At 42.2% G+C, this 20,737-nt stretch overlaps 1 protein-coding gene across 2 annotated transcripts in view; it reads left to right on the forward strand.

Moving 5' to 3' along the window:
- Window positions 1-1,506, forward strand: part of GALC (galactosylceramidase) — a 46,715-nt gene extending 45,209 nt beyond the window's left edge. For both annotated transcript variants that reach the window (XM_058655190.1, XM_058655191.1), the window contains one exon: window positions 774-1,506. In XM_058655190.1, the coding sequence (XP_058511173.1) occupies window positions 774-920 (147 nt within the window). In that variant the 3' untranslated portion in view covers window positions 921-1,506. The remainder of the gene's footprint in view (window positions 1-773) is intronic.
- The last annotated feature ends 19,231 nt before the right edge of the window (window positions 1,507-20,737 follow it).

A 20,737-nucleotide genomic window follows, 5' to 3' on the forward strand; every position in this document is an offset into this window, starting at 1 on the left:
ATCACCAGCTCCTCAGCATTTGAGGATAGACCATCTTAAATATTCAGCTAAATCTGTTAGACTGTGGTTGTAAGTTGACAGGTGTGCCGTATTAATAATAAGAGCTAACACTGGTCGTGTACTGTGTGCCAGGCACCAAGCTTGGAAGAGACGGCCACTGCCCAAAGAAGACATGCTGTTCTCTGTCAGTGACCAGGAAGTGCCACCATTACGCTGGTACTCCACCCCACATGGCGTTAACTGATGCCTACTATTTTTGCAGCTTAAGTGTAGGAGAGACAAATGGCTTTGCAAAGACAGTGAATGCATGAGGACAAAGCATTGGACAAGTCTGATTGCTCTCAGCTGGGCTGAGCATCCTTAAAGAGGAGCTTAATAAGCACCGAGGGAGAGCAGACATTTGGCTCCAGCTCTGTTAGCCTTAACACCTGCACAGGCAGGTACTTGTGAATAACATTTTGGGGGTGGGGGGATAAAAAAAAGAACTTAATGTACTTCTGTCTAAAAGTTTATGATGATGTTATAGTTTTTGTTGTTTTCACGTTTTGGTGGAGCGCAAGGAAATACTCAGGAACCCTGGGAGCTTTTAAAATAGGAAGGTAAGAATTTTCTTCCAGACCATTTTCCTGGATTACAAGCTTTTTCTCAGACTCGTGGGATTGTGTTTCAGTGTGGTAAGTCTAGAGTGAGAAAGACATTTGTTCCACTAAGTAGGTGGCCCATGCATTTTCTTATTTCCATGTTCTCAAGGGATGTGTTTCTCTCTACTCCAGGGTCAGCTGTCCTCTGGCATGCTGGATGACAAGCCGCTGTGGAATAACGTTCGTGTCCTGTTCCCGAAAAACGGCTGGGCTGCGATCGGCACGCACTCCTTCGAATTCGCACAGTTCGACAACTTTCACGTGGAAGCTGCGTGCTGATGATACTGAATATCGCAGAACATTCTTTGGATTTCCTTCCTTCCTTTTCGGTTTTGATTCAGAGCCCGTTCTTGTTTCGATGGGCCAATACATGGGCCTTTGGACGTTGAAAATTATGAACACTAAATGGAGAGAAGAATATATTTTTGTTTGATCCTGTGGAAGGTTTTCTTCGAACCAGCTGCAGGAAACGAGTGGCTCTTTAATGCCACCTGCTGTGCCCTGAAGCTCCACCTGCTTGTTCACCTTGTGCTCCAGCGGGGCTTGGGTGGGTCAGGTGTTGTTGCTTCAGTGTTATTTGCCGATGACTAACAGGGTCCTGCCAGAGGTGCTTGCAAAGGCTGACCGTGTGTCTGCAGGAGCTGACGGTCCCATCAGGAGGCGGAGCTGCTGCAGTGGCGAGCTGAACAACACTGGAAGTGCTGCTTTTGGAAAAAATCATGTTATACTTACATGAAAAGATATTTTTTCTTTTATAAGATGATGCTTTGTGTTGCCTTAGAATTGCAAGAAGATTCGAAAAAAAAGCCTCATTAATAAACTACCTCTAGAACTATTTCTGCAGTAATAAATATTAATGAACTAACTGGGTTATCTGTGCTCTTTAATTCCTGTGAGTTGTAGTGGTTTCCTTGTGTCTCGTTCCTTTAGTGGTCTGGCCTCAAATGTGGCACTGGTAAGGACAGAAACGTCTGATTAATGCTTTTATTTCCTTATTTGTGGAAGTGGGGGGAGGGCTCTTAGCTTTTTAATAGCTCAAAGAATTGCTCATCCCTTAATGTTTTGTGTAGTTAGATATATGTACTTTTTAAAATTGCAAATATATTTATATCTAAATATGGAAGAATGTGTTTCTCATGTGGTCTAATTTATACTGAACATAATGTTACTCTTAGATGAAAATAAATTGCTATCATGGGCAGAGTCAACGTGAAACTCTGTGTAATAGTTGGTCATTGAACTATTAACTCCACTTGAGCACATGTCTCAGAGCATGCCCCACATATGGGACTTGGGGTGGGCGGGAAACCGGGTGGGGCTTCTCCCTCAATATCCCCTTTTACCTCAGATACATGATGGAAACAATATGGACATAATAGCATTGCCCACCTCCCTATCCCCCTGAACCTTTTTTTTTTTTTCTTTTCCTTCTCTTTCTTGATTTTCCTTCAACTATAGTTAACTATGTAAAGATTGTCAACAACAATACAATAAAATGGATTAAAAAAAAAAATAGTTGGTCATTGAGCTAATTCTGCAAATTGGGCTAAATTACAATACATTTTTATATTATTTTAAGACAAAAGATAATTAAGATCCAGTGTGGTAACCTAGTGGCTAAAGTCCTCACATTGAATGTGCTGGGATCTCATCTGGGCACCTGTTCTAATCTCAGCAGCCCCGCTTCCCATTTACTTCCCTGCTTGTGGCCTGGGAAAGCAGCCGAGGACGGTCCAAAGCCTTGGGACTCTGCACCCACGTGGGAGACTTGCAAGAGGCTCTGGCTCCTGGCTTCTGATAGGCACATTTCTGGCCACTGTGGCTGCTTGGGGGAGTGAGTCATCAGACAGAAAATCTTCCTCTCTGTTTCTCCTCCTCTCTGCATATCTGACTTCATGATAAAAAGAAATCTTTTTTAAAAAAGATAATTACTAGAATAAATTAGATGATGGAGAATATTTCAACTTAAAGTCCAAATGAGTTCTGGATCAAATTGCTATTTTCAAAACTGATACTATAGAGACATACTTATTAGCAATAAGATACCAGAGATTGGAAATACACAGTTGAATGAGTTTTGAGAAAAATGGAGACAGTAACGTAACCAGTTCTTCAGTGAAGCTGTTGAACGTCTCTGTCATCCCAGAAGGTTCTCTTGTACATCCTGGCTGTCCGTTACCTTCACTCTCAATCCTGGCAGCTGCCAACACGACTTCTGTCATTAGAGGTTGGGTTTCTTTGTTCCAAAGGATCACAAGCTGTGCGCTCCTGGAAAGGACTTCTCTAGCAGGATGCTTTTGAGATTCGTCCATGGTATGTGTTAGTGGTTTCCCCTTCTTATTTTTCAAGATCATTCCGTTTGCTAATATATGATGATCCATTGCTTGTTCCCTCCAGTCTCTGGTATTGTGCATAAAACTGCTATTAGCATTTACATGCAGATTTCTGTGTAGGCATCTGATTTCAGTTCCTTTGGATTAAGACTGAAATGGCTGGATCTTATTGTAAATATATATTTGTCTTCACTAGAAGGCATGAAATTTCTTTCAAATTAAATCACTAATATTTATGAATTCTACTTTATATTCTTGGGTGCTTCATGTTGTTCTAATTAAAACTTTTGTTTGTTTTGAAAGATGGTGGAGGGATGCAGGTAGAGAATTATTTCTCGTCTGCTGGTTGGCTTCCTGTATGTCCACGATGGTTGGGGATGGACAAGGCTGACGTCAGGAGCCAGGAACACCATCTCCCATGTGAGTAGCAGGGACGCAAGTTCCTGAGCCAGCACCTGCTGCCTTCCAGGGTGCATGCTTTATCAGCAAGTTGGGGCTAGGGACAGGCTGGCACTTAGACACCTGTTATGCCATGTGGATATCCCAAGCTGTGTCTAGATTGTTAAGCCAAGCAATGGCCCTTACTCTTCCTCAGGTTTACCTCTAGTTGTGGCTAAATTTCTCTGATGAATAAAAATGTTGAGAGCCCCACATTGTGGCACAGCACATAAAACCACTGTCTATGACACCGTTATTCCCATATCTGCCAGTTCATGCCCTGGCTGCTCCACCTGAGATCCAGCTCCCTGCTAATGGCCTGGGAAAAGCAGTGGAAGTTGGCTCAAGCGTTTGAGCCCTTGCCACTTATGTGGGAGATCCAGAAGAAGCTCCTGGTGTCAGGCTTCAGCCTGGTCCAGCCCTGGCCATCTGGGGAATGGACCAGAAGATAAAGGATCTGTGTGTGTGTGTGTGTGTGTGTGTGTGTGTGTGAGAGAGAGAGAGAGAGAGAGAGAGACTCTGACTTTCAAATAAATGAATCTTCAAAAAAACCACGTTGACCATGTCTTAATGAACTTATTGGCCTTTTTTTCTTTTGGTTTTGTAAAATGTTCAAATCTTTTGTTCACATAAAAATTTGTGTTGTCTTTTTCATTGAGTTATAAGAGCTATTTATACCAGATCCACTTTTTAAAGAAGAATCGATGTTTTGCATCTAATTGTTTGGAACGAGCCTGATCGAATTTTGATTGTGATCACATTTAAGTTGGGGACGATTTAAGGATGCTGATCATCCCACAGGTATGCAGTCTTCGGTCTTTGCGTCGTTACGTCATTTTTTTGTATTTAGATTTCGATAATTTATATCAGCAAGTGATAAAGTTGTCAGTGTACAGACAGATCTTGAACACATTTTCTGAAATTTATCCGTAAGTGGTTTTTGTATGTTCTTATAAGTAGTTTTTTTCTTGTTTTCTTTCTGTTATGTGCTGCTCAGACATAGAAATATAGTTGATTTGTGTATGTTGACCAGCAGTTATGTTAATTTGCAAGTTCACTTGCTAGCTCTTCTTCTTTTTGTAAATTCTTTTTAGTATTTTGTACATTTTCTCTCCATTTCCAGCTTGTTCAAATTTGTTATAATGAGTATTACATTTGTTAAATGCCTTTCCTCTATCTAGTAATTATATAATTGAATAATTTTTCCTTGCTTGGGAATTAAGTGCCCTGGGAGCCTTGAGTGTGAGTGGGAAACGTCACCCCATGCTGTATCTACAGACTTAGGAGACCCTGTTATCTCAAGCTCAATCAAAGCGAACATGCCCCCCCACCCCGGCGTGCTGTATTGTTTCTCTCCAAGAAACACAACTACAAATGCCTGCCATTTGGGAATCCGCACGCTTGAGGAAATGTTTGCAAATTCTTGCTGAGCCGCTCACACTATTTATTTTTAGCAGTGAATGGACTGTTCCCATTCTTAGCATCTTGAAATGATAATAGCAAGCATTTATTGGGAATCAGTTTGTAAGCGCTGTAGAAACAGGGATCAAGCTTGATTTTATGCACCACTGTGTCTGTGGTGCCCAGCATAGCCCTTAATATCTGAAACAGAATTTCATAAACAAAGAGCTGTTGGTTGAGGGGATGTCGTGTTTACAAGGTGGCAGACATTGTGTTAAGCCCTTCTCGTGAGCTGTCCCGTTTCATCTTTGGAAGTACCTCGGGAGGCAGATATGTTTGAAACTAAAATTTACAACATGCCTACGAGTACTAACATAGTGATGTGAGTGCTAGCATCTGAACTGGTCTCTCTGACTCCATCTGAATTACTAAGCGCAGCTGGAGGTTTGGGGGTTGCCATTTTATTACCATATAAAATGAATAAAGTAACTTAGATAAATGAGGAATTTGAAAAGCCTGACCAAGTGACATATCATCCAGCATTTAAGATATAACTTGGTTTGCCTTACTAAAATGAGGGAAAAATAGGAAATTGGGGAGAAAACCTGATATTTTAAGCTAACCAAAATAGACAGTATTTTGGGAAGGAAAGGATGAGGTAAGATTTTTTTAAAGATTATTTATTTAAAAGGCAAAATGACAGAGTAGGAGGGACAGGCAGAGCAGGAGATCTCCCACCTGCTGGTTCACTCTCCAGATTATTACAGTGCTTGGAACTGGTCCAGGCCAAAGCCAGATACCTAGAACGCCAGCTGGCTCTACCACATGGACAACAAGGACCCAAGAACTTGGGGCCATTTTCAGTACTTTCTCACTCTCATAGACTGGTGACATTGAGTCTTATTCCCAGAAGCCCAGGATGCATTTTTCATGGTTCTAAAGTGTTTTTCAAAGAAAATGATGAATTTGTGCAGGAGCAAAGGATCTCCGTGAGCTATAGAAATCATCTTTATGTCGCATCTGACTCTGGCCTCTTCTACTTCTGTGGTTTTTCTATTTCCACTGGGGGAAGATTTTGGTGTTTTTTGTACATGCCTGTCTTACTTTGCCGATGTGGTCTTTCAGAGCCCTGTGGAGAGATTCAAACCATTTGAGTTTGAGACAAGATCCCTACAGCAGAGCTGTGGCTTCAACTGAGCCTAGGGAACAAGTCTCATATTAGTGAAGGTGGGCTACAAACCCTGTGAGCATATTCCTTCAAGGGCTTTCTCCAACTCTTTCTCTACTTCTAGAGTCTGGACGTTCTCAACTCTGGATGTGTGTTAGACACATCTAAAATAGCGATGTGTGGCTTCTACCCTGAAAAGTCAGTTTGGATGGACATGGGGGAAGGATCTAGGTGCTTATTTTAGCAGCATGCTTGAGTGTCTCCGGCATGTGGTCAGGAGTGACAGCCCAACAAGGCGCCTCTCCCAGAAACCACTTCCCTTTGTCCTTACAGCACTTCCTGTGCCTGCATCATCAGTTAGCAGAGCTTCTGCATCGGAGGGAGGCATTTTCCAAAACTGTCAGAGATTGTGTGTCAGAGTGTGGGGAGCTTCCATGACAGCACTGAGTAAGGCTCGGGCAACAATGAGCTATATATATATATATAGCTCATTGTTGATATATATATATTGGTTAAAAACTTGGGAATTACCAAGTATAAAGTTTTATGAAAAATTTAAAGAAGAGTCTTATGGGAAATCCAAATGCAGTAATCTGCCCACAGAAAAGAATGAGTCTAAAAATGAATGCTTTAACAAGAAAAAGCTTTAGTAAAACCAACTCAAAAGGAACTGAAACAAAATTTGAAAGTGACCAGTTATCATGGAGGAAGTTGAGTCAGTTGTCATAAAACATCAGATGCAGTTTCTAGTTACATAATTCCAAATTACTGAGAGTGAGACAGCGCTTGGGGCTGTTTGATAGTGTTCTAGAACTAAGAGAAGCTTCTGAGTTATCTGTATGAAACAGGCATAGCATAAAAAAAATAGATGGAGACAGCCCTTAAAAATAATTAGGTGGGCCTGGCACAGTGGCCTAGCTGCTAAAGTCCTCACCTTGAATGTGACAGGATCCCATGTGGGCGTCGAATCTAATCCCCGCAGCTCCACTTCCCATCCAGATCCCTGCTTGTGGCCTGGGAAAGCAGTGGAGGACGGCCCAAAGCCTTGGGACCCTGCACCCGCGTGGGAGACCTGGAAGAAGTTCCTGGTCCTGGCTTTGGATCAGCACAGCACCGGCTGTTGTGGCTCACTTGGGAAGTGAATCATCCTCCTCTGCCTCTCCTCCTCTCTGTATATCTGACTTTGCAATAAAAATAAATCTTTAAAAAAATCTAAAAAACCCCCCAACAATTAGGTATGCAATTCAATCTTACTAAGAACACCAATAAAAAGGCCCCAGATAATGTTCAAGTGAATAGAATCTAGCAGTGGATAGAGAGAGAACATGTGGCCAAGAGAGGTTCATTTTAACAAATCAAAGGATGGATCAACAGTGAAAATCTGTTAACATAATTCTTCACATCGGTGATTAAAGGAAGGAGAAAAGTGTTGCTCTCATTAGATGTGGTGGAGGCATTTTATATAAATGAATATATATGTGCTGGATACATGATGAGATAGTGGGAAATTCCATTATGTCCAATAGTGAACCTTTTTTTTTTTACTGTGAAAAGCTGATTTTTATGTGTAAATAGTTGTGCATGCATGTTTACATCATCCCAAAAGGTATTAGGTACAAAAGGGTTTAGAGACAAGTTCTAAATTAAGGTACAGAAAAATCTCAATTTCATGCAAATAGTTCCTCAGACTAGATAAAGAGCAAAGGCTACTTAAATCTCTCTAATCAGATAATATAACAATACCGTATTGATGAAATGATAGAATAAAACAGTAAAATTATGTCAATTTCATTCATGAGCATAAGTTCAAAAATACAAATGGAATATTAAAAATTATAATTAATAAAATGTTATGGACTTGGAAACCTAGGATTGGGACGCCCTGCAGTTTTTTTAATTTTTTAATTTTTAAAATTTAAAAAATTATTTTCCGTGATATGGTTTTGTAGGAACAGAGATTCCCACCTTCAGTTTCCCTTCCTCCTCACTCTGCCTGCCCGCTACTGTTTTCCCCATATTATTATACCAGTATAGTTCTTCAGCAACAGTCACAAGTCCGACATTCTGGTATTTAAGTGTATCATGACATTGTTGGTACAGACAATGCTAGAATATCTAGAATCATGTTGTCAAGGTATATTTAACAGTTTCTTTGGAAGTCCTCCTCTTATTTGGGAGTATACATACGTACTACAAACAATGGATCATGAGGTTGCGGAGGGAAGCTGGCTGATCCTGCCCTCCTGGCTCTCTGTGAAGAGATGCTGGCTCTCTGCAGGGCTAGGAGCCTGCATGGCATCCCCTGCTGCTGGTCTCTGCTGCTGCCTGCAAAGTTCCCAGGCCATCACTCTGTCGAGACATCTTTGTCACTAGACAAGTTGCATTTTCTTCCTGACTTGTCAACTGGGCAGGAAAATTGTACCTTTCCAGTTTCTCATAATCCTCGGCTAAGCTGCTCTCTTTACAGTGAAGGAAGCCAGAAGAGTCAGTGAATGATTTCTGGGATGGGTGAGAATTTTTTTTCTGACAAAAACACAGACATTTCATACATTTGGCTGTCAGTCTATTATTCCACTTTCCCTATTCTCTAGGGTAAGATGGACAAAATTTTGTAATCTGCCTACTCATGGGGTAGGACACGATCTGGCTTCCATGGGGGAAGCAAAGACAAATGACTGATCTTTCCGGGGAAGGTAAGTGTGTGTATTTATGGGAAACTGTGAGGTGAGCAGGACGAGGCAGACTCAAGAGAGGATGCTTGGTGTAGAAACAGAGGTGATGGGGGCACACGCGTCTTCACGTGTCATCCTGAGGATGTGTGACTCAAAACCGGCCCAGCGGTTAAGGTCAGGCATCTAGGAAATCAGCCCTCTCCCTTTTCACTCCTCTTTTTGCTCCAGCAAAGACAACACCTGGTGCTCTCAGCTGGCATCTGCTGATATCTTTATTCTTCTCCCCGCTCTGTTCAATGTGGGTGTTTGGCAGGACAGGCTGAGGTTTGAAAGCAGTCTTCCAGCTGTCCCCTCCAGGTCCACTCCTACCAAATTATCCTAAAATTTCTCCTGCTTGGCAAGGTTTCCTTTCATTCCTGTTATGCAGTTTTCAGTGGGTCCCTGTTTCGACAAAGAATTGTGCACTTGGCACCTCCTGCCAATGGTCGTCTTGGGTTATTGAACATCTGTCTCCAGGGCTTAAATCTTGTGGTTGGGGCCCGGCGGCGTAGCCTAGCGGCTAAAGTCCTAGCCTTGAACACCCTGGGATCCCATATGGGCACTGGTTCTAGTCCCGGCAGCTCCACTTCCCATCCAGCTCCCTGGTTGTGGCCTGGGAAAGCAGTGGAGGACGGCCCAAAGCTTTGGGACCCTGCACCCGCGTGGGAGACCTGGAAGAGGTTCCTGGTTCCCGGCATCGGATCAGCGCGCACTGGCCGTTGTGGCTCACTTGGGGAGTGAATCATCGGATGGAAAATCTTCCTCTCTGTCTCTCCTCCTCTCTGTATATCTGACTTTGTAATAAAAATAAATCTTTGAAAAAAAAAATCTTGTGGTTGGTGGATGACCAGCTGTCCCTGAATAGACCTGAGAGTCATAGAATTGATGGAGCCTCTTGGTGGTGATTTGGGTCCCAAGCCAAGGAATTTATGGGTAGCCCCTGTGTTTAACATATCTCTGGCCGGCGAAGTCCTTTAAATTGGTGGAATTCCCATAAAGATAGAATAGTGTTAAATTTAAAATAGTCTTTGTGTTCCCAGGATTTATCAGATCCATAACAGAGTATGTATTTATTTTCTTTTTAAATCTGATTTGAGAGGCAGAGAGAGAGAGAGACAGTGTCATCTTCTGTTCACTTTCCAATAGTCCACCACAGCCTGGATTCGGCCAGAATGAAGCTGGACCTAGGAATTCAGTTCAACTCACATGGGTGACAGAAGCTCGATTACAAGACTGTCACAACTGCTTACCAGCGTGTGCACTAGCAGAAGCTTTGAGTTAGGAGCTGGAGCTGGGAATCGAACCTAGATACTTGATGTGGGTTGCAGGTAGCCTCACTAGGATCCTAACTAAATGCTAAATGCTCACCTTACCAGAATCTGGCATTTCTTTATAAACCTGAATACCAATTATTTAGTCAGAAAAAAAAGTAGGTAAAGCAGAAAGAGGTGTGCAGGTGGGGGAAATATGCTTTGGAGGGGAGCTCTTTGACAAGTCATTTGGGGATGGAAGAGCAGGCACTGAGGGCTGGAGGGAGTGAAGACAAGCACAGAATGTAGAGATTTCTGTGTGTAGGATATTAAACTTGTGGACAGGGAGAAGAGATAGAGGGACCGGTGGTGAGTCTCTGGTGACAGGCCCCTGATGTGATTAGGATGCCGGCCATTTGAGAGGGCTGTGTTCAACTGATGCACAACACTCAGGTCTTTTCCCATTTTTTTGAAATCTGGTGTATTGTGCACACCAACGCACATCCTTTGTAAGTGGTGTGTGTGTGGGTCTATGTGTGCACGGTGTGCATGCATGGAAGTGCATGGATGTAAACACACATATGTGGCTAGCATGTGACTGTATATGTGTATATGTGCACATGAGAGACACACATATGGACAGGGAAAGTAAGAGACAGAGTGAAAGAACAGTTTGTGTGGTGACAGCAAGGCACAGTAGGTAAACCAGTTGGGACACCCTAGTCACTCCACATTGACGTGCCAGTTCAGGTCAAGCTACTCTACGTATAGTCAAGATTCCTGCTATTGCACCTATGGAAACAGTGGTCGAAGACCCAAGGTCTTAGTTCCCTCCCACACAGGTTAGAGACCTAGAGGGAGTTCTGGCTCCAGGAGACAGCCTGGCCTCGCTCTGGTTATTGTGGGTATTTGGAAGACTTTTTCTTTCTCTCTCTCCATTTAAAATAAAACAAATAAATCTTTAAGAAAATGAACAGTTTGGGCAGATGAGGCATGCGTTTTTCTTTGGAGGGCCACGGCAGTGCAGGATAGCCCTCTGATGATCGGATGAGCAGAAGTGAGATTCTAAGTCAGAGGCAACCAAAAGAACAAACACAAAGGTCTTGTGGATGGCTGGAAAACATGGGAGTTACAGCTAATCTTATCTGGACAGTATGGGTCATGAGATACCTGTGACAGGTTTGGAAGGCTGCATTATCTCTTGCTAAAATATAAAGGTCTGGGGCTAACAGATTTACAATCTGATCATAATTGCCTTCCGCTTTCAACAAAGCAAATAATCCAGATCATCCGTTTGCCTTTCTGTTCCTCTCCAGTTGTCATTTCATGATGACTTTTCATCTCCTTTATTAAGGACCCTTGAATCTAATTTTAGCAGACAAAATTGTTAGCGATGACGGTATGATTTTCAGCAATGGCTTGGGATGTTGGGCTCTTTTAATAGAATTTTCATTCAGGGCATTAAAAGTATAACTCGATAAAAGCAAGCAGCTTTATGTAGAACTGTGAGGGCACGAGTTATATATTTTGAAGGAGCGTTTCAGACAAGGCTTTGAATGGCCAAATGGCAAGACATGAGCAGAGAATTTTCCAAGTCTTAAATGGCTTTGAAGGAGTGAGTTAATGTTAACAACACCACAAGAACCCTTTGGAGGGAGCTGTTATTAACCCAACCCCAGTGTAGACTTAGCAGTGCAGCCCTTGCTTCTGCTCTTTTAGAAGTGTGAGCACATCCAATCTTATGAGGTACTGCTAGCTCCAGAAATTCTGTAATATTCCATCTGAACATATGTGGAAATGGAGGCAGATGGGGGAAGAAGTGGCCTGTGTTAACACATGACACCTGTTGGGGTAGTACCCAGCTCCTCAGGGCCTTCCTGAGCTGAGAGCTGTGGTTTGTAGTAGATTAGTGATGAGAAGCCATCTTTGCTGCAAAGAAGCTTGGTGAAGACTGTCTAGGACTTGTGTAGTTCTGATAAATATGTATTATGTGTTATGTATATGTATGTATTATGGAAATGCATAGTCCATTAAAAGAATAAAAGGGGACAGTACTGCCTGGTAGGTGCCCATGCCATGTTGGACTGGAGGGCAGCTGAGAGAGGGTCTTCCCTTGTTTGAGTCCCAGCTCTGCTTCTGATTCCAGAGCCTTGCTGATATGTACTCTGGGAGCAGCAGATAATACTTCAAGGGGTTGGGGCCCAGGTATCCATGTGAGAGACCTACATTTGTGTACTGGCTCCTGGGTATTTAGAGGTAAAACGACACACAGGAGTACTCTCTCTGTCTCTTTCTCTCTTCTTCTAAAAATTCATTTAAAAAATACAGCATATTTTGGTATATCACAGTGATAAATGCATGTACATGGAAATGTTTATTACATATAAAGATATAACATCTTATGTATTTATAAAAATGTTATTTATATATTCTTAAAAATATAAAAAGGCACAAGTGTATATGAGGATGTTATCACAGGGCTCTTTATAATAGTAAAACAGGAAATTAATGACAAGAGAATGACTAAACACAAACTCATACTATGGATTTGAAAACTTCAAAAAAAGCAGTAGTAGCTGTCTCTCCTCTCTGTAAATGTGCCTTTCCAATAAAAATAAATAAATCTTAAAAATGAAAATATTAAGCTAAATATGGATAATGTAAACCACACACATGTTTTGACATATTTATTTCTGTTTTACATGTTTTCTAAAGATTCCTCCAGGTCTCCCACGTGTGTGCAAGGTCCCAAAGCCTTGGGCCATCCTCTACTGCTTTCCCAGGCCACAGGCAGGGAGCTGGAATGGGAAGTAGAGCTGCTGGGACATGAACCGGCACCCACACAGGATCCTGGCGCATGCAAGGTGGGGATTTAGCCATTAAGCCATTGTGCTGGGCCCAGTGTGTGCATTTTCTTCAGTAAAGCTATCCAATGCACATAGTAAAACATTTGTGTATGTGAAGCCAATAGAGAAAAAACCCAACGCATCTAGATTTCCCTGCATTATCCAATTTCCAAAATCTCCCTGTGGTCAGATTGTATGATTGGATTTGGGTTTGAGAAGGAAAGGTGCTGTGAAGAAGAGAGAATGGGGGTTTCTGAAGGAGGTTTCTAATGAGAGCCGGCAGATGCAGTGTTTTATTAAACAATAGTCTTGGCTGGCCAAATGTACAATGTGGGGCAGCTTAGATAGAGTTAGAGGAAGACTGAGTTTTCCAGTTGGACCTGGTCATCCATGACTTGTGGGAACAAGACTTCGTATAATATGAATTAACTGGATGCCCTAGTTCAAGGTCAAATCCAATATCAACTGATGTTGGCTTAATAATGATATCTCAACAGAGCTGAAAAATGTTTACTCTGTGAGTCTATAATGAACACTTATAGTTAGGATGGATTTAGAAGCAATAGCCAGGAGCCCCACTGATTTAGAGCATGTGAAAAAAACCATATCCAGCTATTGATCTTTCCTGGTTTACATCTTTGTCAAACCAAAGACCTGGAATAGATGATCTCTATATTCCCCTTTCCCTTTAAGACATCCATGGTACTTTATGTCTTTAGCAAGGGGAATTCATTTTTCCTCCTTTGGCAAAGAATGAGTTATTGCTCTGTGTGCACGTACCTTAAAGGACCAAGTAATAGTGTTTGAAACTTAGCAGTGGGATCAGAAGGACTCACAGGGAGCCAGAAGTGGGTCATAGTTTTCAAGCTGAGGTTTGATGAGGGATGAAGTGGTTCAGTACAAGTGCCCTGCTCTCCTGCCCCTTTCTCGAAAGATGCATTTGATTATCCAAGGGATCTGTGTTTTGGTTTCTGCAGAGCAGTGGTCTTCAAGCCTCCTGGCAAAGTGCATCCACATGGAGAGCTTTAAGACTACTCTGAAGCCTCAGGGCAGCGCCCACACTAGTGAAAATGTCAAGCATTCCAGCTGACCCTAGTGTACAGCTTTGGGCAGGTCCCTGTCCTACAGCGAATGGAAGGCTCAGAGATGACTGTGAATCCCACTGAGTGTCCAGGAGCTCACCCTCCGGCCAAAGCTTCCCAGAGGGCAGGCAGGGTTTGATTTCCCCAGAGAGCATTGTCTCATGGCACTCCTCACTGAACAGGGAGAGAAACGAAGAAGCTCGGAAATGAGATGTGAGTAACTTGGGCTGCTGTTAAGGAGTCATGGCTTTCTCCTTCTCTACCTTCATCCTGCTTGGTGCAACCTTGGTGTTGCACTGAAGCATGTGAAGGGCCTAAAATAAAACGTCCCCTTCCAACCAGCAGCACACTTGTCACACAGCACTGTTCAAAAGTGTCTCAGGACAGAATGAAAAGGTTAAACAGAAAAAAAGGAAAGTTATCTGTGTAGTCCTTTTGTTTGAGGTCTCATTCCTCCAAGGCAACATGGAGCTAAGCGAAAGGATCACGCCCGTGTTTGCCCACATGGCACTTCTTTCCAGGGGCGCCTTTTTCTCATGTGAACATCCTCTCGTTTTTAGACAAAGAAAAAATTTATTCCAGCTCACTGAGTGTAACTATCACATTTGAAAATAGCTTTCAAGTAAGACAGGAGAGAGATCTAGTGTGAAGAATACTTAGATGCAGGCTCAGAAACATCCGTAGAGCTGTTCCAAAACTTAGCCTCCTAAAGAAAAACAGGCCCCTGATGTGCCCCCTGAGGACTTTGAATCCTTTCTCAGTGATTTCCCAGAGGCAAGAAGAACCTCACTTCTAAGAAATGCCCACTGGATGGCAGCATGACCCTGGCAAGAGGCTCACTGTCCTTCCTGGGAACAGAAACAGGGATTTATTATGCTTCACTGATGTTGGAACTCAAAAGGTTTCATAGCTATGAACACAGTGTTAAACCCTCCCACATGGTGCAGCATGTGTATCTTTACATGTCCGTCTATCTAAAGCTAGTACAGAATTCTTACTACTAACGCAAGAAGTGTAATACTGACATTCTGAATGTGTTCTTACTCACCATTACTTAAATCACACGTGCCTGAAGCAGTTTCTAGGTTCTGGCTACAAGCCCTTTGTGGGCCACTGCCACCTTTGCTTGGCCAGTCCCAGGCTTTGCCTGGCTAACAGTACTTTCTTCAAAGGGCAGGCAATGTTTATGGAATGGCTCTAAGCTAAGGCATTAGTCACACAGCTATGATCCTACTAATTACTGTTCTTTCATAATTTTCACTCAGTCGTTGGATGTAAGTGATTTCTTTTTCTACGGCAATTTATTGTTAACTACAACTCCATGTTTGAGATTTCATGGGTGCAATATGTTCAATAGTTACATCTTTTCCTGAGTGCCAATTCCTCAGTGAGCTTTTGGCAAGGAGTTTGTGGAGGCTCCACCATAGTGGAACACACCATGAATTGTGTATTAAGTGTGTACTTTAGTGTGACATAATTTATTTTCTTACAAATCCTTTTAAGAAGAAGACACTTGTCCTATTGACTAGGGGAAAATCCTTTCAGAAGTATCTGAATGTGGAGCAAAAGCCCAAAAGATTTGGACCCAAGAGGACTAGCAGTAGTTTTTCCAAGTTTTAGATTATTACAAGTCTGATGCTAGATTTGATCATGGGGGTGCTAGGGCCCTACTAGAGCTGTTGGCTATTGTCACCATCTGTCACCTTTAGTACACATTCATGTGGCCAGATAAAGTAAATCAGAAATATGTGTCTGGGGAGTCTGGATAGCTAAGTACGTGAATACACACATAGAAATGGTCAACTAATAGCAGAAGTTCCTATGCTAGGTTTGACAAAATAATTCTTTCTAAGGCACTGAAAGCATTTTGAAATATATCCTGCGTGAGCTTCACAACCTTAAGCTTGAAAAAAGAGGCTGGCTGCCCCAGCTCACATGGCAAGCCAGTAAAAAGAGAATTCAGAAAGAGAAAGATAAAACATATCAAGCACACAATGGAGGGACCCAGTGAATTGCTATTTCACTCTGGCTACCCTTTAGTAGAAGCTGGGTCATTGGTACCCAGACTAAGTAGTCTTACCTCTTGCCTTTTTCAGTTCAGTAATTTATGACTTGAGGTCTTCAGAAAATTCTTTAAGCTTCTATTTTGATGGTATATTTCTTATCTCTGACTTCTGCCCCTGGTGTCTGTGCCCTCTGTGTCTCTGCACAATTGTGTTTTCGGGCGCTGCGGAAGGAGAGTGAGTGCATCGTTGCTCTGGGTTCACGGGACATAAGCCCAACAAAGGCACAGGTGCCGGGCAGAGTGTCAGGCAGACAATAGACATTTCCAAGGATGAAAGGATTTTTCAAAAAGGACTGCACCTCCTGCCACGCGTCTCAAAAGGCCTTCCTTGTCGCACTGCGCCCGACGCTCCTTTCTAACCTGGGCAACAGGTGCTCTCTCTGGGTGCACAAATGTTAAAGGGAAAAGCTCTTGCCCACACCCTTACAAAATAGGCTTTCCAACAACAATGGCAAGAAATAACAGAAACAGAACACCAGAAAGAGCAGCAGCAGAAGAGTAGAAGAGTGTGAGTCAACATAGAGGAAGGGTGCCAGGCTTTTAGGGCCTGGATTTTCCATCAGGAAACAAATATATTTAGAAAGCGGCAGCACCTCGTGACATTTGCTAAGTGGTTTCGATGATTGACTTTTCAATTGAGTTTCTGTAGTGAGCAAAGAGGGGTGTGAGGAAAAAGCAATTTTCCCAATGGGAGTATAAAATCCTTCAGCCTAATGAAATGTTTCTCTGGTTTAGAGATAACAACCCACTTTTGGGTTTTATGCCTAATATTGATTCTTTGTGTATTTTTTATAGAAGCCTTGATGAAATCCAGTTAATTGTGTTTTATTGGACTGGGAGATGGCCTTTTTTAATATTCAGCAACTCGTCTCATTCATGGCTCTCCTTTCAGTCTCCCTATCCATAGTTTAACTTTGATGGATGCAGTTAAGAAACCCAAAACTTGCAAAAGCGCTGAAAAAGCCAAATTCCTTTTAAAAAGCAGTAGGTTGCTAAAATATGGCCATTAAACCCTGATGGGTTTTTCATTCTGCATCCCCTAATTTTGAGAGCTACTTTCTAAGATGGTTGGATACCTGCAAAAAAAAAACTGTTTTAGGGTCTAAATGAGGTCCCCTGGAACCTTGCCGTCTGCAGGGTGCTAAGTTTATTTACTTGTGAATTTATGCTCGTCTCCCTCGCTTAGCAGAGACTCCCCGGGATCAATATATGAAAGGTTTTGGGCATTCAATGCTTTGGTGGTTGCTGGTGGGTGGCTGGTGTGTCTTCCACCTTTTCATATGGCCTTGGTGCTTTATTCAGCTAAGACACTATTGACAGAAATGCTTTGTTTCTGGGCAATCTAACGAGTCACTTCTTGGGATAATGGTTGTCCTAAAAGAAACTGGACATTCAGAAGACTGCAGTTTTTACAAACTGTAATCATTACTGAATGACCATGGGGGTCGTCAGTGGGACAGGTATTAAATTTATAACTGCTTAAACGACAAACCAAGTTATGAATGATTTACATTTAGGACACCAAAAATTCTTTCCCAGGGCTTAAAAATCTTGTATGATGGTTCTGCTTTTGTTTCAGAGCCATGTGTCCTTGGGTGAATTACTTAACTTCCCTGAGCATAATTTTTTATTTTTATTTTGTTGTGTCTGTAAAACAGGGTTTTCCAGAGCCTCATAAGTGTTCACTCCAAGAATATCACGTTACCTGGTTTTAAAGCCTTCTATGGCAGTACTACTTTTATTATGATGCCGACTATACAGATGGTAAAGTTGAGGCGCACTGAAAGTTGGTAACTTTCCCAAGTCACAGACAGGGCAACACTTGGATACAGACACTTTAGACTGCAGCGTGAAACTCCCTGCCCCTATTTGTGACACTATAGTAGGACCACCCTGGAAAGAGAACATTTGGCTTGCTCACCTGATTGTGGTATGGATCAGATAAATTATTTGTGAAAAGGGTTCTATAAGATAAGAACTCAACTGCAAATGTCAAGTGGTGCTGTTTTCAATTGATTACTAATAGGCCTCTGCCGTGGTTTCAAGAACGGTATTACTGCAAACGTCATGTCAAAACGTAATCCTCATTGTAGTGATTTAAGAATTGGGATCTTCTGGGGAAAGTGGTTAAGTCACGAAGGTTCTGCCTTCCTAAGAGAAATGGTAATTTGCAAAAGGGCTGTAGGGAACTGTCTCGGGGTCTTTCTGTTCTTGCTCCTGTTCTGTGTGGGAGGACACCGTAGTCATGGCACCATTTGGAAGCACAGAGCAGGCCCTCGCTAACCAGCTAAGCCACAGCACCTTGATCCAGGACTTTTCTGCCTCCAGATCTGTGAGAAGTAGATATTATGAATGTTGCCCAGGCTCAGGTGTTTTATTGCAGAAGCACAAAGGGACTAAGATACTTCCTGAAAATCCAGATGCGAATAATGTCTACTCATTACAGGTGTCAACAAGCTCCTTGGCAGAATGGACGTGTTAAGGCTTTTGTATGAAAACATCATATCTTGGAACAACTGATTTTTATTATCTTTGTTTTGGAGGCCAATGGTTTGGAATCAGGGTGCTGGTGGGCCCAGGCAGACTCTGAGGTGGAGGATCTGTTTAAAAGCTCGCCCTCATTTCTCTTTGTCCTAGCTATGCCATAGTTTGAGCTTTCGCCTTGCATCCCCTGGGCCCTTTTCTCCCTTTGTCTCTTTACCCTGCATTCTTTTGTGCATGTCTCTGCCCGAATGTCCGCTTTGTAAGAACACCAACATACTGGAATGGGATCCATCCCCACATGACCTCAGCTTAACTTGATCATTTGCAAAGACTGCACTCCTAAATAAGATCACATTTACAGATATTGAGACTTAGGATTTTGACAGTTTGAGGCACGGGTGGAAAGGAGCATAATTCAATGCGTAATAACAGATAAAAGGATGGAATTGCAGCCAAGCACTCCGGAGTTCACAGCCAACCTGCAGCACTTACTAATATCCAGGTAAATTATCTAGCTTTTTATTGAAGCTGTGACAAAGTATACATATTTAATAATTTAGAGATAACCCCCCACACACATTTATATATAATCTTATAGTTGTAGAAATCATAAGGCTGAACTGGGTCCCACAGGGCTACAATCCAGCAGAGATGGTGCCTGTGAGGTGGGCGGTCCCCCAGTTTTAGGTTCCTTGCCATGGCTGCTTCCAGAGAGATCCTGAATTCCTTGGCTTGTAGCCCCTGATCACATGTTCAGAATCAGTAATGTAAGATCTTCCTCTGTGTCTCTCCTCCTCTCTGTGTATCTGGCTTACTAATAATAAAAAATAATAAAGATTCTAGGTGCCATCATTATCTGCAAAGGCTTTTGGCACAGTGCGTGGAATATGCACAAGAACTGCAGATCAGGGCGTGAACATCTTTGGGGGAGATTTTTCTGTTCATCACAGTGACTTGTCCTAAGTCTCCTTCACAGATTGAGAACCTCAGGAGTTTTATGTCATGGTGTTAAGAACAAGGCATTCCAACAAGTCATTCTCATGGAAGACTCAGCTCAGGGCAAACATCTCACGTATCAGATGTTAATATCACCAGTTTCATCATGTCATATGCAATAGAAAAGTTCCTTTCATAATTATTTTCAGTGGTCGGGATATGGTGTTACTATAGCTGCTGCTTGTTTGAATTTAAAAATTGTATATATCTTGTTTTCTGAGCAATCAGTAGAACTCCATGAACCTAAAGGAGGGTTAGGGGACGCAAGGGGGTAGCTTGAACATCATTTTCGTTGCTCATACTTCAGCCCTTTTGAATTGCTCTTCAATCAAGTGGGACTTACTAGGGAGCATGCTTGGGAAAACAGCCAATTTTAATTTGGCAACTTTAATATGGTTAAATATTCCATTTTTAGGCACCTTAACATTTAAGACATTTTAATGACCACTGTAACACTTACTGTATCGCCTAGTAATCCATAGCCTCAATTTATATCTTTTTCAGAGTTTTTAATGTATTTTATGCAAGCAGCCTAAAGCTGTATTAATAGGATGGAATCATAAAAAGCATTGTCTTTTTAGAAGTACAATAACAATATAAATAGTTGAAGAATCCTTATGATTTTGCAAAAACCTTTTTCATAAACTATCAAATAAATGACTGATGTGATGGTTACACAAGCATTCTAACATGTGGATCTTCTGACGCTGGCCTTGGAATCAGTCATGTGCTTTCAAATCCTTTCATTGCCCTATATGAATTTCTACCTGACAGAAGTCACAGATCCTTCCAGAGACTTCCTTATGTGTCAAATGACAAATCATGTAACCCTAAAAGGGTTTTACAATAAGGCAGCATCCACAAAGTACTCAGTTCACAGACTGATAAAATTGTGTGACCAATAAAATTTTGACTCTTATTATTACCATTGCTATTATTATTTTAGAGCCATTAAAATAAAGGTTGCCTAGATGCGGTTCAGCTGAGTGCTCACGTTAACAGAGGCTGCAGACCAAAGTGAGGTGCAACTTCACCAGCAAGACTTACACTAGGGGATGAGCAGACCCTTGGGTAACCGACTCACCTTTCCCCATTCACCTATTGTGTTGTATGGGGTTGGAAAGAGGAACAAAGGCAAGGGAAGAGAGAAGCATTATGGAGGATGTTCACAGTACAGAGGAAGGACAGGGCACCTGCCTGAGGTCCGGGGGGGAGGGATTGGAGAGAATCCGCCCGAGAATGCATTCTGTGACTCTGGTTCCTTGATGGAATAACTCTTCTTCTCCAGAAATCCAGAAACTCTTTAAAATCCACATAATGGC

This window comes from Ochotona princeps, chromosome 26 (genome assembly GCF_030435755.1).
Source record: "Ochotona princeps isolate mOchPri1 chromosome 26, mOchPri1.hap1, whole genome shotgun sequence".
Lineage (NCBI taxonomy): Eukaryota > Metazoa > Chordata > Mammalia > Lagomorpha > Ochotonidae > Ochotona > Ochotona princeps.